This window comes from Drosophila santomea, chromosome 3L (assembly GCF_016746245.2).
Source record: "Drosophila santomea strain STO CAGO 1482 chromosome 3L, Prin_Dsan_1.1, whole genome shotgun sequence".
Taxonomy (NCBI): Eukaryota; Metazoa; Arthropoda; class Insecta; order Diptera; family Drosophilidae; genus Drosophila; species Drosophila santomea.
The window spans coordinates 25,455,145-25,476,920 of NC_053018.2; the positions used below are offsets into that span (position 1 = coordinate 25,455,145).

Here is a 21,776-nt window from a genome sequence, read left to right on the forward strand (position 1 = left end):
AAGTAACTAAAATTATCAAAGACAATCTCAGCCCGAAAAAATCCGCCGGCTGCGACCTTATAACACCGGAAATGATCATCCAGCTGCCACACTCTGCAGTTCGCTACATAACCAAGCTCTTTAATGCCATCACCAAACATGGTTACTTTCCACAATGATGGAAGAGGTCGATTATCATAATGATTCCAAAGCCTGGTAAGGACCACACAGTCCCATCATCTTACAGACCAATAAGTCTACTCTCATGCATTTCGAAACTATTCGAAAAATGCCTGCTGATCCGACTTAATCTACATCTGAGATACCACAACATAATCCCAGCCCATCAATTTAGATTCCGCGAAAGCCACGGAACCATTGAACAGGTGAATCGTATTACAATGGAAATAAGAACTGCATTTGAACATCGCGAATACTGTACAGCAGTATTTTTAGACGTATCCCAAGCATTCGACAGAGTCTGGCTCGACGGCTTAATGTTTAAAATTAAAACAGCCCTACCCGAAAGCACACACAAACTTCTAAAGTCTTACCTCTATGACAGAAAGTTTGCAGTGCGGTGCAACACTGCCACTTCCACTGATCATACAAATGAGGCTGGAGTCCCCCAAGGCAGCGTTCTTGGCCCAACCTCATACCTCATCTATACAGCCGACATCCCTACAAATAGTCGCTTAACGGTATCCACATTTGCTGACGATACAGCTATCCTTAGCCGTTCAAGGTCCCCTATCCAAGCTACAGCACAGCTGGCAATGCACCTCATCGACGTTGAGAAGTGGCTCTCTGACTGGCGTGACGTTTACGCTAAACAGACAAGACTGCCCACCGCTCTTGTTGAACAACATACCACTCCCGAAAGCAGATGAGGTAGTGTACCTAGGAGTACACCTTGACAGAAGACTCACATGGCGAAGGCACATTGAAGTCAAAAAAACCCAACTTAAACTCAAAGCCAACAACTTACACTGGCTTATGAACTCTGGTTCTCCGCTCAGCCTAGATCACAAGGTCTTACTCTACAATTCTATATTGAAACCTATCTGGACCTATGGCTCACAGTTGTGGGGCAATGCCAGCAATAGCAATATTGAGATCATACAGCGAGCACAATCAAAGATTCTGATAACCATCACTGGGGCACCGTGGTACGTTCGGAGTGAAAACATCCAAAGAGTCTTAAATATCCCATCAGTTACCAATGCAATCACGGAACTTAAGGAAAAATACCATAGCAAGCTGTACACGCACCCCAACCACCTAGCGAGATGTCTAATCCAGCTCAGCAGCCGTTCCCGTCTCCGGCGAAAGGACCTAGCAACCTAGCGAATAAATTATTAGGGCCGTTTAACCATAGAACAGTTGGAAAATTAATACAACGGTTCAAATAATACATGTTATAGTTAAGATTTTTAAACTTATTGTTAGTTCTTATACAAGAAGATTCAATAAATAAAAGTATAATAATAAAAAAAAAAAAGTTGTTTTGTTGTTGCACTGGTAGCTATAACCTTCATATATATAGTTGTATATGTGTTGATGTATATGGATGTAGATTATAGATGTAAGTACATTATAGAGGTAATATTTTTTGTTTCTTCTACGAGTTTTGGCAGGGCGAGTCAGCGAGGTTATGCCTTCGGTGCTCGCCAAGATAATTCCCGTTTCCCAAAAGAAAGGTGTGCAGATCTGGCGAGTGTGCAGTTCATTTTCTGCACAGAACCCCGATCTAAGGCACTGTGGAGCCCTTTCCGCAGAGACTTGCACTCTAACCGCCGGGGTGCTCTGTTGGCCGTTGCAGTGTGCACGCTAGATTTGCCTCTTATATTTAAAACAAGAGAGAACGCTATAGTCGAGTTCCTCGACTATCTGATACCCATTACTCAGCTAGTGAAAGTGCAAAGGAGAGTCTTCAACAAAAAAAGTTTGGCAAATCGTTACTCCTAGAGGAAAAGGGTATACTAGATTCGTTAAAAAGTATGTAACGCGCAGAAGGAAGTGTTTCCGACCATATGAAGTATATATAATATATTCTTGATCAGGATCAATAGCCGAGTCGATATGGCCATGTCCGTCTGTCCGTCCATATGAACGATGAGATCTCAGGAACTACAAAAGCTAGAAAGTTGAGATTAAGCAGAGACATAGACGCAGCGCAAGTTTGTTGATTCTCATTCATGCCACGCCTACTCTAACGCCCACAAACCGCCAAAAACTATCAGTGTTGAAGACTCTCCTTCGCACTTCCACTAACTGAATAACGGGAACTCGACTGTAACGTTCTCTCTTGTTTTTTTTTTTTAAATTCTCTTTTTTCTTGAAGGTAAAAAAACTTTTTTGCTGACTCCACGTCAGATCGTTTCGAATGCCAAAGGAGAAAAGAACTCTATGAGGGAGTAAGTGCCTCTCTAGCTGTGGAAAGCTACCATGCAACTCAAAGCTCTAATTGGAGCTTTGCCGTGATTAGTCACCGTGAATTATCGAGATAGTAACCGTTTTCGGCTTGTGTTATTTTTTGTCTCGTTTTTCGGAGTTAAGCGTATTTTTCAACAAAATCGTTTTTTTCTTTTTTTTTTTTAATACAATTAAAAGGAACAGCCGGGAAATGGCTTAAAATAAAGAAGACCTGATTTTTCGCTGAAAAGTAAAAGTTTATCATTGTTTGAGATCTTTGGCATGATAAGTACTGGTGTTTTTACGCATATGCAATGTTAAGCACACAATATATGTGAAGATAATGCAGATAACACAAAAGATAACAGAAAGATAATTATACCCGTTACTCGTAGAGTAAAAGGGTATACTAGATTCGTTGAAAAGTATATAACAGGCAGAAGGAAGCGTTTCCGACCATATAAAGTATATATATTCTTGATCAGGATCAATAGCCGAGTCGATATGGCCATGTCCGTCTGTCCGTCCGTCTGTCCGTCCGTATGAACGCTGTGATCTCAGGAACTACAAAAGCTAGAAAGTTGAGATTAAGCATACAGACTCCACAGACATAGAAGCAGCGCAAGTTTGTCGATTCATGTTGCCACGCCCACTCTAACGCCCACAAACCGCCCAAAACTGCCACGCCCACACTTTTGAAAAATGTTTTGATATTTTTTCATTTTTGTATTGGTCTTGTAAATTTCTATCGATTCGCCAAAAAACTTTTTGCCACGCCCACTCTAACGCCCACAAACCGCCCAAAGCTGCCACGCCCACACTTTTAAAAAATGTTTTAATATTTTTTCATTTTTGTATTAGTCTTGTAAATTTCTATCAATTTGCCAAAATTTGCTACGCCAACTCTAACGCCCACAAATCGCCAAAAACTGTTGAAGACTCTCCTTCGCACTTCCACTAGCTGAGTAACGGGTATCAGATAGTCGGGGAACTCGACTATAGCGTTCTCTCTTGTTTTATTCTCTATTTGATAAAACAAAAATTTTTGTTGTTGTTTAGCGTTCAACAACAACAGCATTTATTTACATACACTATTCTTATTATTGTTTAGAAACACTTGACCACCGCTCAAAAGTGCGAGAAGATCAAAACAAAAACAAATGGTGTAATATTATCACTAGCTAATCATCATATGTGCACAATAAAACAAAACAGAAGGTAAAACAGCTGTAATTGCGTGAAATTATTTGAAGTTTAGCATCGATGGCATGTGGTAATCCCATTTGTGAAGAGATTCGAAATTTAATTATTACACAATCTGGGGAGTCATTTGGTAAAATTGCTGAAACATTGCAATTAAATAAGTCGTCGGTATTTTCTATTGTAAAATATTCTTATTAAAATATTATTAGGCAAAGCAAAAGCCATTGCTCACACTTCGTCAAAAGAAGAAGTGGACAAAGGACTAAGCTGAGAATATCTTGGACTCAAAGGCAATGGAATACCATCATATTTAGCGATGAATATAAATTTGATGTTTGTGATTCGCGGAGAAGAGTTATTCGTACAAAGGCGTACCATAAAGATTGTCTTAAAAGGACAGTAAAGTTCCCTGCAAGCGTTGTGGTGTGAGGATGCATGTCCGCCAAGGGGGTAGGAAAACTGCATTTTGTTGATGAAATTGTTAACGCTAAAAAATACATGCATATATTGAAAGAAAATTTGTTGTCATCAATACCAAAGCTGTCAGATGGTGGTGAATATACTTTTCAGGAAGATGGAGCGTCATCTCACATTCGTAGAAAAACCCGAAGTTGGTTGGAGCTAAGAGGAATTGAGCCCTTGGATTGGCCATCTTATAGTCCAGATCTCAGCCCAATTGAAAATATATGGGGAATCATGAAGATGCGCTTGAGATATGAGCCTCAAAGAACTATTCCAGCGCTAAAAATTAAGCTGCAAGAAATATGGGACTCTATTTCAACAGAGCAGTGCCAATACCAGCTTAATTCAATGCAGGATCGTTATAAATGTTTTATAAAGGCTAAGGGTGATTTTACCAAGTATTAATATTAAGTATATATATTATATAGGGTGTTTTTTTTTAGAGGTATAGAACTTTAAATTGCAATAAAACAACGATGGATTATTCGATTGACATGAATTTTATTGACATGAAAGATAATCTTGTGGCATTACATTTTAAATATGATTTCTGGCATATGACCGCCACGGCTGGCTCGGATGTAGTCCAATCTGGACGTCCAATTGCAATGACTTTTCCAATATTTGGCCGTATATCGGCAATAACACGGCGAATGTTGTCTTCCAAATGGTTTAGCGTTTGTGCTTATCCGCATAGACCAATGACTTTACATAGCCCCACAAAAGTAGTCTAGCGGTGTTAAATCACAAGATCTTGGAGGCTTATGAAAAATCGGAACAACAGCAATCTCGTTGTGGCCCATTCGACGAATCTACGCCTTGCTTGATGATCGTTTGGTTTCAATTCTTGCACGAGTTGGATTTGTAAGCACGCATGACGAATTGCCAAACCAAACTGAGAATAAATCACTTGACAGCTGTTAAATCGGTCGCCATCTTGAACAGTAATGCCAACTTAAAGTTCTATACCTCTAAAAAAAACACCCGTTATTAAGCCAAATAGACTGTAAAGTTTGTAGCGTACGAAATAATAGTGGTCAAGCGTTTGTAAACAGTGTATGTAAATAAATGCTGTTGTTGTTGTACGCTAAACAACAACAAAAATTTTTATTCTATCACAAAGAGAATAAAATTAACTTTCAGAAAAATATTTGTTTGTATGTGTTATCTGCATTTTCCTCACATATATTTTGTGCTAAACATTGCATATGCGTAAAAACACCAGCCGTACGAATTAATAGTGGTCAGAGCTCGTATATCGAATCCGTAAAAGGCAAAATACTGAGAACAACCAATGTTCTGATGGTGAGCGTTACGCAATGCACAACTAATTGCGTGAATGTGCAGATCCCATTCGGTGTTTTTTCCCGAAAGAAAGGCTCTAATGCCTGAAAACGAGGATCTATTAACCCTATCTGAGCCGTATAAATATGCTTCACTCCCAATGAAGTCAACCAAGCTTTGAAATCAGACGATTTAAATTGAACTCCATTGTCACTTATAATGCATACTTCATATGTCAAAAATATATGATCCTGCAGAAATTCTTTTATAGGGACGGTATAAAATTTTTTCAATGGGCACAGCCAGTGAAATTTTGAAAGGTGATCAACCACTATAAGCAGGCCAATATATCCTGGTTTCTCCTCGGATTGGGACCTTCATATCTACATATAAGCGTTCAAAAGGCCTGTCAGATATGGCTGACCCATACCCATATACCAAAGACATTAGAATAACAAGATGCGTAACGCCATACGATTTTTTTGCACACGATTTTTTCGTGGTGGCTTTTCAAGTGGCTCCAGGCTCTCTCGAAATTTTGTTCAAAAGCCAGAGAGCGGAGAGCTCTAGAGCCACCAGCTCTCTTGTACGCATACAGCGACAGCTGACCACTGTATTGGTGCACACGTATGCACATGCATTGTAAAAATGACAAAATATGCCCTTCATTTTAGAAGTTCTTAGACTTTAAATCTATATTATTTTTTATAAATTGCCACCACTTAAAAACTCTAGTTTTGCATTGCCTTAACATAACAATTATTTAAATTCAACATAGAAATAATAATAGCACATTCTATGTACATAATAATATGCATAATAATTTTCAAATATGATTTTATATTAGAATAGTTTTCATTAGAGTATTCAGCGTGCGACGTGTGAAAAATATAAGACGACAATGATTCTTCGGTGCTTATGTCCGCACTTCGTGCATCAATAAAATCAGTTTTGCAATAAAAAGTTTCCATGTTTTTATTTATTTTATAAATAATATTTTAGATTATGAATTATTTTTATGAAATATTTTAAATGTAATTTCTTTTTGTTTGTTGTTCTTTGTTTTAAATTACAGTAGTTTTAATAATTTACTTTGTATTCGTTTTAATTATTTACTATAGTTATTTAGTCAAATTACTAGTATAAAAATTACAAATTTTCAGTATTTAAAATGCAAATAAGATTCACTTAAATTATTTTTTTATATTTTATTTTGATATTTTTAAAAAAGCGCGCAATTATGGGTGGTAAAAAATGCTCTACGAGTAACGTGTATAAAAAACTTCTTTCAAATCATAAGAGTTACGAATTACGAAATTGACCAACATTAATCAAATTTGTTTCTTAGATCAAAATTGATTTCGGCCCTAAAATCGTCTTCTAGCATAAGCACGCACACATGCACACGATCTCCTTCATTGTTTTTACTCATACAAGCAAGGCAATTCTATTTTTAGATTTTAACGCTCTCGATTTTAGGCGAGCGAAAAGAGAGCAATTTTGGTCGTCACCAAAAAAGTGGCTGCATAGTGCAAAACCAATGTATGGCCGTTACGCATCTTGTTATTATAATGTCTTTGCATATACCCATTACCTATGGCCATAGGAGGCTTCAATTGATTGATTGATTTGGTGCCTTAGTGGATTTACACACATCACAAGCGCGAACAAACGAGCGCACCTGTGACACCATGCCTGGGCAATAAAAGTTAAGCCGTATAAGCTCAAAATTCTTAGCCATGCCACCATGGGCGGTCACTACCGACTCGTGAGTCCGACGAATCACACTTTCTGTTAATCCTTCGGGTATCCATAACTTCTATGCCTGCTGCATACATAAATTCTTAAAAGGGCGTCTGGCACATTATTTTCGCTACCTCTCCTATGGCTTATAGAGAACCTATAGCCCTGCACACGCATAGACCATATAGCCAACCTTCCATTAAGATTCGGCTTTCATATAAGCCATAGTAAACAAGCATGGCCTGTTATGAGCTTAAATTCTTGGAGCTCCAAATAAAATCTAAACTTTTCAATTGCCAACACATCCGCCAAGCACTCACGTTCGGTAACGCTATAATTGCGTTGTGACGTGTTTAGTTTTTTGGACATAAATGCCACCGGGCGTTCAACATTGTCATGTGAAAGCTGCACTAACACAGCACGAAGAATTTCTCAGAAAAATCCGGGTTTTGAAGGACCGGTGCCGATGTGATTACATTCTTCAAATTTTGGAAAGCAGTCTCCGCTGCTGTCTATACAAATTTATCTTTAGTAGATAGGACTTGTAGTGATATGGCCATGTTTTTAACTCAACCACCACACTTTCATATAATGTGTCAAAGATATTCAACTTCTGTAACGCAAAAACGACTTTTAGCCACATTCAAAGTTAAATTAGCCCTACGAAAATGTTCTGCTAACCTGATAGGAATGGACATGTGTGTTTCAAAGTCTTCTGACACTACACACACATCATCCAGGTAGCCAAAAACACATGGCTTTAAGTCTACAGGGATCAATTCATCGACTTACCGGCACATGATCTGTGGAGCACTACAGAGACCATACGGCATCACTGTAAATTGATATAGTGGTCGCCCTGGCTCTGTAAAAGCTCCAATGGCTGTATTTGCCAAAATGCATCCTTCAGATCCAATTTGTTTATGATATTGGCTTTGGGAAGCCGAGAAAAAATGTCAACTATTTTTACCAGCGGGTACGCGTCTTTTTTAGTGCACTCGTTAATGCGTCGTACATCTAAACGAAGCCGTACCCTGCCTGGCTTAATAACGAGCCTCATCGGAGAGCTCCAAGAACTTTTCGATGGCCCAATTACGCCTTCTGACAACATTCTGTCAACATCTACGTATTAAAACGGGATAAAAACGCTGTTTTATTAGCTTAGTGTCACAGACGTCAATATCATGGCTTAAAAGTGATGTTTTTCCCAATCCCTATTCTTTATAGTTAGAAAATAAATTAATTACGCTCTCTAGTCGCTTTTCTTGAGATGAAGAAAGTGGAAATTTTTTAATGGAATGGAATGGAATAATATAAAAATCGAGACGTTTTGTTAGCCCATTCTAAGCTACATCCGTGCCAATAAAACCAGTTATTTGGTGGGTGCTTCCATCAGCTGTTTTTACACGTGATGATATGTTTTTTAAACTTGGACAGGATGACCAATCTTGGGCAGCCAAGTCTTCCCACTTATATTGCCAACTTATATTGGCTCCTGTGTCTAATAAGCCAATTTATATTAGACCAGAAAAGGTAATAGAAGCATAAAGACAAAAATCAGTCTGGGTGTCTGCAACCGAAGATACAAGCAGTTTACGCGTGCATTTAAACCTATGTCAGAAATTTCGCATACGAAGAGTGTTTTGTAACACGATCAAGGGTAGTTACTTCTGAAAATATTTTTGCTCCGATCTGGTTATAATGAGCTAATCTCTCATTATATAGTTTTATTTGACGTAATAAAAGAATGTCCGAGTGTGGATGTGGAGATGCCAGTTTTAAAAGTACATGCGTGCTGTTACTCTGTATAAAAACTCCTGAACTGAAGGCCATTAACTGTTCCGTCGTATTTTAATCTCCAACCCTAAATAATCTGGGTGACTATCTGTGGACTCTTTGTGTTCGAGCGCGTGTCACACGCGTAAATGGAAGTTGCCGAGAAATATTAGGAGAATGTAAGCCGTTTGATAGGTTTAAGTTGTCAAAATTGGCTTGTAGTTATAAGATGTTCGATCCCACTAAAAATTCTGTCAAAATCGATTTCTCTAAAATGATATGCAGGCGGTTCGTAAATTCGCGGTTTAGCGAATATTTTTATTTCGACCTCCACCACCCCTTGGATTTCGTCCTTGGGTGGATCGTGAATTAAATCTTGGCTGAGTATCTTGGCTTTGTGACTCATTTAAGTCAGCTGCCCCTATCTCCTCATCTACTTGATGCTTTAGGGTTACCCCAGCATCGGGTTTTTCTTTACTTTGTGTGTTATATACTTATGGAAAAGCACCTTTACAAGTGTTTGCTTGAGTGTTTGCTAGCTGTGCTGAGTAATGCAAGTCCTATGTTACACCAGGTGCTTTGCACTCAGAACACTCTGGATATTTTTCTAGATGTGCCACGATACACTGATTGTGAAATCTATGGCCATATTCAGTATTAACTACAAACGTGGACAAAAGTATTTTGACAACGCAATGCAAGATCAACCACCGCTTTTAACTTTTAAATGAGAGGAGTAACGGTAACCAAATTAATTTTGGGAGAGAGACAACAACAAAGGCATTAAGAGAGCGAAAGCTTGTATTGATAACGGAACATATTTATTTTCTATTATTATTTGTACGCCAGCCTTTGATTTTTTGGGTGGACAAAAGTATTTTGACAATTCAAAGTTTCTTGAAAAAATTGTAGAAAAAGTATAAATTTGTGATGTTTACAAACTAATTAATAAAAAACAAACCCTCCTTTGACATCAATGACCTTCTGCAAGCGCCCAGGAATAGATTTTACCAAATTTTGTAATGTTTCCAACGAGATATCCTGTCAAAGTCCTTGAACCTCAGTAACCGTCTCTTCTCGCGTTCTTGATAGATCTGAGCTTCGTTATTTTTTTTATATAAGCCCAGACGTTCTCTATAATATTGAGATCGGGGCTTTGAGGCGGCCAATCTAACACATTAACCTCGACAATGCAGAGGCCTTGTGGCATGGAGCGTTGTCCTGCTGCAGTACAAATGATTGTCCAATGAGCCGGTCACCAGAACTAAATGCGTGGTTATTTAAGACACGAAAATATTTGTCCTTATTCATTGTTCCATCAATTGGTATCAAATCGCCCAAACCATTGAAGCATACGCAACCCCAGAACATTACTGATCCCCCACCCGAACACGACCATTAGTTAGACAATTCAGATCAACAATCATACTTATTTTGAAGATGAGAACCAAATTTGTAATCAAGACAAAAAAAAAGGTAATTATGAACGCATTAAAAGAATAATTTAGCGCACGAATCCAATTTGTGATTTTATACTAACTATATAATATATAAATAAATAATTCAATACGTTGAACCAATTAGAAATTTATAGATTCATGTTGGCACGCCTACTCTAACGCCCACAAACCGCCCAAAGCTTCCACGCCCACACTTTTGAAAATGTTGCTGATATTTTTTTACATTTTTGGTAGTCTTGTAGTTTTGCCACGCCTACTCTAAGCCGCCAATAACTGTCAGTGTGGAAATTTCTCCTTTGAACTTCCACTAGTTGAGTTACGGGTATCAGATAGTCGGGACTATAGCGTTCTCTCTTGTTATACCCGTTACTTGTAGAGTAAAAGGGTATACTAGATTCGTTGAAAAGTATGTAACAGGCAGAAGGAAGCGTTTCCGACCATATAAAGTATATATATTCTTGATTAGGATCAATAGCCGAGTCGATCTGGCCATGTCCGTCTGTCCGTCCGTATGAACGTCGAGATCTCAGGAACAACAAAAGCTAGAAAGTTTAGATTAAGCATATAAACTCCAGAGACATAGACGCTGCGTAAGTTTGTTGATTCATGTTCCCACGCCCACTCTAACGCACACAAATCACCCAAAACTGCCACCCCCACACTTTTGCAAAATGTTTTGTTTTTTTTTCATTTTTTTGTTAGTAATATAAATTTTAAATGTTTTTTCATGTTATTATCCGACGGTAACTTGCGATTTAACAAGCTCGGTAATAATAAAGGCTTCATGGATTTCGCCTTCTAGTTAAATGTACCTAGTGGTTTCTGCGATGCCCCACATCGCCAACGGTCTAATATCCGACGTTAACTTGCGATATGTTTATATTAACTATCTAGTATATGTTTGACGGATAGTTCGTCCCCGCAGTAAAGGCAGCTCGGTCGCCTTTCACCGTTTAGGAGTTGCCTATGTTTGAGGTTTGTGTGACCAGTTTTTAATCGAGTAAGGATGGGGCATTCCCTTTTGGTGCACGGCGCAAAGAAATTTTTGTCTGGGTTGAATTGTTTGTACCAGTGGTTAAAAGATGATGACCATTCTTCTAACTCGTTGTCGAGCAATATCTTTTTTTTAATGTTTTTCAAGATGTCCTGTTTTACTCCAGGTATAATTGAATGGCACGGAGCCCGACTGGCTAGCTTAGCGGCTTTGTCAGCTAACTAATTTCCATTAATTCCTATATGAGCTGGGACCCATAATAGCTTAATTTTGCAACTGATTTTTATGATCAGGTGACGAAAGCTTGCGATTTAACAAATTCGGTATTAATAAAGGCTTGATGGATTTCCCCTTCTAGTTAAGCGTACCTAGTAGTTTTTGCAATGCCCCACGTTGGGCACCAAATTTTATTTTGTATCATCCATAGTTGATCTTCGTTTAATTGTTGGCCGATTTGGACCCTAGTTGCAGCTAGCTTACAATCGGCATTGGGGGGTTCGTTGGCCAAATAACAAAGCCCTCACTCGATCAGAAAGCCACATTGAATTTAATTTATAGTTCCGTGCCTATTACGTAGATGAACAAGATTTAAAATTAAGGCAGAGGCCTTAAGCTGGGAAACGGGTAGCTCTTTAATTCAGTCTAAATTTGTACTCCGGGGTTTAACAGCCTCGACAATCCGATTTAAACCCTCGACCTAACGGGAGAGCGGAGAATAAAGTTTTTAAAATATTATACAACCAACTGAGTGATTTATTAACTGACGCCCAACAAACGATACCCACGCGACGTGTTAAAAAGTGCGAAAATACAGCAACAACACGCGACTAAAAATAAAACAAGAGAGAACGCTATAGTCGAGTTCCCCGTTACTCACCTAGTGCGAAGATGTGCGAAGAAGAAATTTCAACACTGACAGTTTTTTGCGGTTTGTGGGCGTTAGAGTGGGCGTGGCGAAAAGTTTTTTAGCAAATCGATAAAAATTCACAAGACTAATACAAAAATGAAAAAATATCAAAACATTTTTCAAAAGTGTGGGCGTGGCAGTTTTGGGCGGTTTCTGGGCGTTAGAGTGGGCGTGGCAAAAAGTTTTTTAGCAAATCGATAAAAATTTATAAGACTAATACATAAATGAAAAAATATCAAATCATTTTTCAAAAGTGTGGGCGTGGCAGTTTTGGGCGGTTTGTGGGCGTTAGAGTGGGCGTGGCAAAAAGTTTTTTGTTAAATAGATAGAAAATTACAAGACTAATACAAAAATGAAAAAATTTCAATACATTTTTCAAAAGTGTGGGCGTGTCAGTTTTGGGCGGTTTTTGGGCGTTAGAGTGGGCGTGGCAATATGAATCGACAAACTTGCGCTGCTTCTATGTCTCTGGAGTCTGTATGTTTAATCTCAACTTTCTAGCTTTGGTAGTTCCTGAGATCTCAGCGTTCATACGGACGGACAGACGGACGGGCAGACGGACGGACAGACGGACGGACAGACGGACATGGCCAGATCGACTTGGCTATTGATCCTGATCAAGAATATATATACTTTATATGGTCGGAAACGCTTCCTTCTGCCTGTTACATACTTTTCAACGAATCTAGTATACCCTTTTACTCTACGAGTACCAGCGACAGCAACGGCAAGCGACAACAGCAGTACCAGAAACCAAAAGCCTTCGGCAAACAAACCCCGACGATAAAATAAAAACATACAAAAACTGCAAGACTTCTCGCATCGGAGAAAAGCAGCAGAGGTAGCAGCTACGACAACAACAACAGTACCAGCGACAACGGCAGCAGTGGCGACAACACCTGACCTATACCAACTGCAGCAGCAACGGCAGCAGCGACGACAGTAGCAGCACCAGCAGCAAGGGGCCGTTGGCAAAACGCTAATCTAGACGATAAAATAGGAACATGTGAGTAGGCTTTTTGTCTAAAGTGATTCGCCAATAAAAAATATCTGAAGAATAAATTCTGCCGATATTTAAAATCAAACTTAATAAAAATAGATGTGAATATTTTTATTCACTGAGACCCACTGAGAAAAAATATACCCAACGCCTCGCCAGACGAGGAAGTGTTAGAAGAGTATAAGAAACTTTTAGAAACAAAAGTACAAAAACAGGCCAATAGGGCTGCACATATTCGGGACAGCATTCTCAACGATAGGAATTCAGGAAAGCAGCAAGTGTTAGGAATGCAAGCAGAGCAGATTGCAAATATGGAGGCCGCCATAGCCGGTGCGCTTCAAAGGCAGGGACAGATATTCGAGGAGAAATTAGCCGCCATTACGGGGGAATAAATTTGCTAAAAGGCAAAACTCCAAAAATCCAGATATACCGCGAAATTGAACCTCTCGACATGGTAAAATTCGTCCCTGCGGCATACAAAGTATTTGAACCTTACGAAGGCTGCAGCCGACAATACCAAGCTTTCGGAATTCGCTGTACTAGCCTCATAGGAGTAGATGATGATGTCTCGAGTCGTCTTGGCAAAGCCCGCTCAGCATTTGGGAGACTTTACCGCATTTGGAGAATTAGACAAATAAGCGAACAAAGCTCCGGATCTACAATGTGTGTGTGAAATCCATACTGCTATACGGAAGTGAGACATGGCTCGCAACGAAGAAAATAAAGCAGAAACTGCAGGTTTTCAGCAAAAAGTGCTTGAGAATCATATGCGGGATATTCTGGCCAAACAGAATAGCCAACACAGAGATGTGGCGCGTTACGAGCGAGCCCCCGATACACACCCAAATAAGGAAGAAGAAATTTATGTGGACAGGGCACGCTCTCAGGAGAAGCCATAACAGAGCTCAGGAGAGGAAGATTATAACCAGGTGGCACATGAGAGGATTGAACAAATAGAAGACGACCTCGACACAGACGACGCCTGCAATTTTTTAGGGTAAAATCCCTGCTCCAGTATTTTACTCGTACGTTAGCAGGGAGGGAAATCAAATTACTTATTGATACTGGCACTTCAAAAAATTACATACCACCATGCCCAGGGCCTAAAGGCATTGCGGCAGTAGAATAACCATTTAGCGTTAGGTCAATTCATGGCCATACAAAAATAGAACAAAAGTGCCTAATTTCTCTGTTTAATGTACGGTCAAATTTTTTTATACTTCAAGTTCTTAAGGACTTTGATGGAATCATCGGGCTTTACTTACTTAAACAAGTGAAGGCAAGACTCGACCTTACCAAAAATAAACTAGAAACTAGTAACGGGGTAGAAAAAATCCAATTCTCCAAAACCGAAAACTTAAACTTCATCCAAATAGACGAGAAAGACGTCCCACCGGCAATAAAAGCCGCTTTTGATAATATAATAGCAAAAAATTGTAGGGCCTTCGCCGACACAGATGACATACAACATAAATACAATGGCAACCATAAAAACAGACGGGGAGCCGGTATACTCTAAATCATACCCGCACCCCATGGGCGTAACGGAATTTGTAAACGCACAGGTAAAACAACTTCTAGCGAATGGCGTAATAAGGCCATCCCGAAAGCCCTACAACAACCCGACTTGGGTTGTAGATAAAAATCTCGAAGATATGCTATGTGTATGTCGACGATGTTATTATTTTCTCAAAAACAAAAGAGGACCATGTCAAGAACATACAGTGGGTCCTCGAAAAACTGCTCTCCGAAACTCACCTGAAGAGGTGAAAGCCATAAAGGAGTTCCCCGTGCCAAAAACTCTTTTTGATCTCAGATATTTTCTGGGTTTATCAAATTACTACAGGTGCCCCCTAACGGGAATCCTTAATGTCGAAAACGGGAAAACAAGCAAGTATCAGTCAAAAAAAAGTTAATATGACTGAAGAACAAAAAACAACATTTAAGAGGCTAAGAGAGATACTGGCATCAAAAGATGTTTTTCTTTCATACCCAGACTTTAAAAAACCGTTCGAGTTAACGACGGATGCATCTGGGTACGGACAGGAACCGTATTATCTCAAGACAAGCGCCCAATTACAATGATATCGCGCACGCTGCGTGATAACGAAAAAATTTTTGCAACCAACGAGCGAGCGCTTCTCGCCATTGTTTGGGCGCTTAACAACCTTCTTAATTACATATACAATATAAAAGAATTGCGAGTCTACACCGACCACCAACCGCTCACTTTCGCCATCTCGGACAAAAATCCTAATGCGAAGCTAAAACGTTGGAATGGGATTATCGAAGACTATGGGGCGAAACTTATTTACACGCCAGGAAAAGAAAACCTCGTAGCAGACGCGTTATCTCGTCAGAACGTAAACGCATTAGAAGACACATACGAGTCAGTCGCATTATCTCGCCAAAGCAAAAGGGTTTGTAAAGACACATACGAGTCGGACGCAGCCATAATGCACAGCGAAGAATCACTGACCTATACCATCGACACAACAGACAAGCCCATTAATTGTTTAAGGAATCAGATCATTATAGAAGACGGTAAAAATACTTCAATGAGTCACCTGATTCTCTTTGAAAACAAAATGAGGCACGTAATAAGATTTACCGACCGGGAAAACCTTATAAACACCATTAAAGATGTGGTGAATGCGGGAGTCGTCAACGCATTAAATTGCACACTTCCAATCCCAGCTTTTATTCAGCACTCACTAGTTGAAGCATTCCCAAATACCACAGATAGATATTCAAAACATGTGGTGCAAGATATTATAGACAAAACGGAACAAAGAGAAATCGCCACAGGCGAACACAATAGGGCCCATCGCGCAGCCCAAGAAAATGTGAAGCAGATCTTGCGAGACTACTTCTTCCCAAAAATGCTTCGCCTAACAACGGAAACGGCATCTAACTGCAAGATCTGTTTAATGGCCAAGTATAGTCGTCACCCCAATAAACATAAAAGCGGACAGACGCCAATTCCCTCTTACGCTGGAGAAATATTCCATATCGATATATTCTCAACAGATGGGACCCTCTTCTTTACGTGTGTCGACAAATTTTCAAAATTCGCTATTGTACAGGCAATCGCATCAAGGGCAATCGTGGACGTAAAGTCACCATTATTAAATATAGCCAACTTTTTCCAAACATAAAAACCATCTATTGCGACAACGAAAGGTCATTAAATTCAGAAACTATTAAATAGTCCTCCTCAACAATTTTAACATTTCTATCGCAAACGCACCACCTTTACATAGTACTTCCAACGGATAAGATGAACGGTTTCACGGCGCACTCGCAAAAATAGACCGGTGCCTAAAAAAAGAAAACGGGATAAACGACACGACATAGCTAATTCTGTTAGCAACTGCCAGGTATAATAGAACAATACATTCGGTAACGGACAAAAAACCAATAGAAATAATACACTCAACACCAGTAGAATTCGAGAAAATTCAACAAGCACAGAATAAGAGCTTGGCAACATCCAATAAAGAGAGGACAGATAAAAATTACCAAGTAGGCGATAAAGTTTTCCTAAAGTCAAACAAGCGCTTGGGAAACAAACTTTCGCCGCTTTGCTCTGAACAAACCATCGAAGCAGACCTGGGGAGCACGGTTCTTATTAAGGGGAGGGTGGTCCATAAGGACAATCTACTCTAAACACTCCAGCGAGATTATTGACTTTTTTCCATATTCTTCTTAGGCTACGAAATTACCTTTTAGTCCTCGTACTTACGAACGCGAAAATAAGACTCAATGACTACACGAACGCGGACTACATCCCAATAGAAGATGGCGAAATTGTCATCTGGGATTCTTACGGATATCTACAGCACTCGACGAACATGACGACTTATGAAGACCACGCTGACCGGACAGAAACGATGACGAGGACATTTACGGACGACCACAGGACAACGGTTATAATGACGGACCTGACACATATTCGCAAGTTGATCACAACATTAAAATTTCACCATTAAAATACTAGGAGCATAAATTTAATCAGGACTGCACTAAAAGCTATTGCCGGTAGCCCCGACTTTAACGATTGGGACCAGGTAAAATTCAATCGGGAACAGCTGTTAAGAATGGAGGAAGGGCAAACAGAGTTAAACCAAAGACATTATAATAACAAGATGCGTAACGGCCATACATTGGTTTTGCACTATGCAGCCACTTTTTTGGTGACGGCCGAAATTGCTCTCTTTTCGCTCGCCAAAAATTGAGAGCGTAAAAATCTAAAAATAGAATTGACTTGTTTGTGTGAGTAAAAACAATAAAGGAGATAGTGTGTATGTGTGCGTGCTTGTGCTAGAAGACGATTTTCGGGCCGATTTTGATCTAAGAAACAAATTTTATTGATGTTTTGGTCAATTTCGATTCGTAACTATTATGGTTTGAAAGAATTTTTTTTAATATTCGTTTGATAAAAGCGCCGCTCGAATTAGCTACCGTTCACATATTTATATTTATATTGTTAATTAATAATATGTAATATATCTTATAATCGGTAGCCAGGGAACACCACGGGGAGGCCATTACAATTGTAATGGGGTCTTATATTTATATGACCTTCGAGTCGACTTGAAATGTTTAAATGTTCAACATTAAAACATTTCCATGTTCCCCAACTACGCTAGTTTTCTAACTATTGCTTTTTATTATATATCGCCTCTTTTTTTAATTATATAATTTAATTTTAAAGTCGTCAATTATTTGAATGTTTATATTTTTTTCACTTATGAGATAAAATGCTTTTCTTCCCACCCATAATTGCGCGCTTTTTTAAAAACATCAAAACAAAATAAAAAAAAAATAATTTATCTGAGTCTTATTTGCATTTTAAATATTGAAAATTTGTAATTTTTATACCAGTAATTTGACTAAATAACTATAATAAATAATAAAAACATATATAAAGTAAATTTTAAAAACTACTGTAATTTAAAACAAATAATTTTCAAAAAAAAAGAAATTACATTTAAAAAATAAATATTTCATAAAAATAATTCATAAAGTAAAATATTATTTATAAAATAAATAAAAATTTGGAAGCTGTTCATTGCAAAATTGATTTCTGGATGCACGAAGTGCGCACATAAGCACCGAGGAATCATTGTCTTCTAATATTTTTCACACGTCGCACGCTGAATACTCTAATGAAAACTATTCTAATATAAAATCATATTTGAAAATTATTATGATTTATTATGTACATAGATTGTGCTATTATTATTTCTATGTTGAATTTAAATAATTTTTATGTTAAGGCAATGCAAAACTAGAGTTTTTAAGTGGTGGCAATTTATAAAAAATAATATAGATTTAAAGTCTAAGAACTTTTAAAATGAAGGGCATATTTTGTCATTTTTACAATGCATGTGCATACGTGTGCACCAATACAGTGGTCAGCTGTCGCTGTATGCGTACAAGAGAGCTGGTGGCTCTAGAGCTCTCCGCTCTCTGGCTTTTGAACAAAATTTCGAGAGAGCCTGGAGCCACTTGAAAAGCCACAACGAAAAAATTGTGTGCAAAAAAATCGTATGGCGTTACGCATCTTGTTATTCTAATGTCTTTGGTTAAACTTTAAATTCGAAAAGTGCATAAACGAACTTGCATCTGCAACAAATTAAATCCAAAAATTCGAGGCAAACAGAGAAACCCACCTTTTAGAGATTATCTCAGCTAAAAATAGGATTGTAATTACAGATCTTGAGAATATTTTAATGAGCCTAACCTTAGCTAAACCTAACGTTGCAAGTCCAGCAATACTAAATGACTCCGATATTGGCGAATTGAAAGACAGACAGCCTACTGACATTAGCGTAATAGAATTTTTAGAAGTATCTAGCATTAATGTTTTCCAAAATTCTGAAATTTTACATTTCCTTATTAAATTCCCTAGTCCTAAGCTTCGGTGTAAAATGATTACTGTCTTCCCAGTTCAGCGCCATAAGAGGATCCTAGACTTCGAAAGAGGAAACCTGGTAGCTGAGTGCCCGAGACGAGAACATCAACATCGGCCAATGCAGGAAGACAGTCGGTGCGACCTTCTGCAGGGAGCCCCAAAACGACACCTGCGCCCAGCACATAATTTCCGGAGCTATTGCGCACTGCTCCACGCTTCCGGGTCACTTCTATCCAATCACTTTAGTTGACCACGGCACCCTGATCATAAACGACGCCAATATGACCGTAACCGATGATCAAGGACGAGAACATAAGGTATCAGGAACCCACCTGGTAACCTATTCCAATAGAGTGGCACTCAATGGAACCTGGTTCATCAACCACCTGGAAAAATTTGAAGAAGAAACCCGCTGTCTCGTCCATGGCCACGGTCAACATCACGTCCCACCAGAACCTGCTGAGTCTCCCATTTCTGCACGATTTAAGTTTAAGGAACCCCCACCACATCGGAACCCTCAGAGAGGAACTCACTTCAGGCTCCCTCCTCAGCAACTCACTCGCCGTACTCATCGCCTTCCTACTGTGCTCTACCGTCTGGCTCGAATACCATCACCTGAAGGCCAGGAGGCGAACAAAACCAGAAACTGACACTGAAGTGGAGCTAGAAGGTCACCGGGACGGTGACCACTTGAAAGGGGGAGAAGTTAGCACAGGCGGTTCTCACGGAGAGAATCCGCCGAATTGCAGGCCACCATATCCGGTGGCTTGCATGCGCATTAGAAGAACTGCTGATCGCGCATTCCAAGGGAAATTGCCCGGAGCCCAGTCGGAGCACTCACGGAGCGAGTGACTGACACCGGATATCGGAATGCTGACCTGGCGCTTCGGAGACTGCGCTGCAGCAAGGCAGAGGCCTCAAGCTGGGAAATGGGTAGCTCTTTAATTCAGTCTAAATTTGTACACCGGGGTTTAACAGCCTCGATAATCCGATTCAAACCCCCGCACTGACGGGACAGCGGAGAAGGTAAATAAAATTTTTTTGCAGACTCCACGTCTGATCGTTGCGAGTGCCAAAGGAGACAAGAAGTCTATGAGGGACTAAGTGCCTCACAAACTCTCCTTCGCACTTTCACTAACTGAGTAACGGGTATCAGATAGTCGGGGAACTCGACTAAAGCGTTCTCTCTTGTTTTATGTTTAGTTTTTGCTAAATTTCATATGTTGCATTCGGTTATTACATTCTGAATTAGTAGTTGGCTGTTTGGATCTAAGTAAATAAGATTAAATAATTTTGTCATTTTCTGTATACCTTATATTTTTTCTTCTCTTCACTAGTGATAAAATCCTTTACAATGAAGCTTGATCTTCTAGCTTACTTTATCATTCTCTACGATGTGTCAAATTATATATATTTCTGTAAATTTTTTCAGTTCAATGGCTCTATATTACATAGATACAAATTCAAAGGAAATAAGTCTAATTACCCGATATCGAAGATCGTCAGATCTTAATCAGGCGAATACCATAGCGACCGAAGAATATGATTACGGGGACATTACTGGTTACGCCTATGAGGGTGCTCAGGCACCTAGAAATAATTTCATTGTAAGTTAAGTCTATTATTCATTGTAAGGCATTCATCTATTTATCTCTTACAGCCTCCTGGTAAATTGAGCACCAAATTCAACTTAATTTTGAAGAAAAACTATAAAAATGGTATGTTCCAAGTTATAAATATCTTAACAATTTTTTTGTAAAAGCTTCTTTAAGGATATGATCATCCTCAAAGAGATTACACATCCGATTATGAGGGACATTCGGAGCGTCATAATTCTTTAAGCGATTTCTCGAACCAGAAGAAAGAAATAAATTTCAAGGACATATCGGACATCGCACTTACAACATTAGCATTTTTATCGTTCGGAATGTTTACTCTCCAAGTGCTTATGTGCATAGTTATGGTAACGTATTTTTTTTATGAAAAAACCATTTACTCGTTACCCAACTATAGAAAGTTTAAGTTAGATCGACTAATTTGGAGATCGACTCCTCTAGTGATCTTGATCTAAACAATATAAACAACAAGGGTTAATATCTCTTCCTTCAACTGGTAAGTTTTATAAAACTGATAAAAAAATTAATTTAAATGAAATAATATAAGAACAAAATATATCCTTATTTATGATCACTTACTGAATCTGTTCCTTTTAAAGTCAGGAACTAAAAAGCTAGAGTGTTGGGACTGAGGTAAAGGCAGCCGGTCCAATTCTGTGGCAGAAACGTTTCTTATCTTAAACTTACTTACCTTACCGAGAAGGATTCGACAGGAATTTGCGGTTGACGAAATAGATTTTGTTCTTTAAAAAATATTGGCCCTGAAGATAAACATTATTCCGATATTCCATTGTGAGAAACATTTCTTTGGAAATATCAAAGACCCAACTTTAATTGTCCTTAGACACCAGAATGGAAATAGTCATATAAATCCTGTAACGGCTACTTATGCTTTTTAAATGCATATGAATTGTTCATATAAATAAATAAATAAATGCGCTGAAGTAGGTGCATTGTAATATCATCAAAATTACAGGTATTCTTTGACATATTATACGTTTGTTAGGTACGGAATTT

The 21,776-nt window shown here is 38.8% G+C and overlaps 1 protein-coding gene across 1 annotated transcript; it reads left to right on the plus strand.

Moving 5' to 3' along the window:
- The first annotated feature begins 3,510 nt into the window (after positions 1-3,510).
- Positions 3,511-21,214, plus strand: LOC120447878. The gene is made up of 4 exons (XM_039629487.1): positions 3,511-3,612; positions 20,576-20,750; positions 20,804-20,861; positions 20,916-21,214. The coding sequence occupies exons 1-4, from the start codon at positions 3,587-3,589 to the stop codon at positions 21,212-21,214; spliced, it is 558 nt and encodes a 185-aa protein (XP_039485421.1). The 5' UTR covers positions 3,511-3,586.
- Positions 21,215-21,776: the final 562 nt, after the last annotated feature.

What these genes read in the sequence shown, in the direction of transcription:
- LOC120447878 (XM_039629487.1), top strand. Translation starts at nt 3,587, where the DNA reads ATGTGCACAATAAAACAAAACAGAAG. An exon ending in CACCTAGAAATAATTTCATT is followed by an intron (nt 20,751 to 20,803) that starts GTAAGTTAAGTC and finishes TATCTCTTACAG; the next exon opens with CCTCCTGGTAAATTGAGCAC. An exon ending in GAAGAAAAACTATAAAAATG is followed by an intron (nt 20,862 to 20,915) that starts GTATGTTCCAAG and finishes AGCTTCTTTAAG; the next exon opens with GATATGATCATCCTCAAAGA.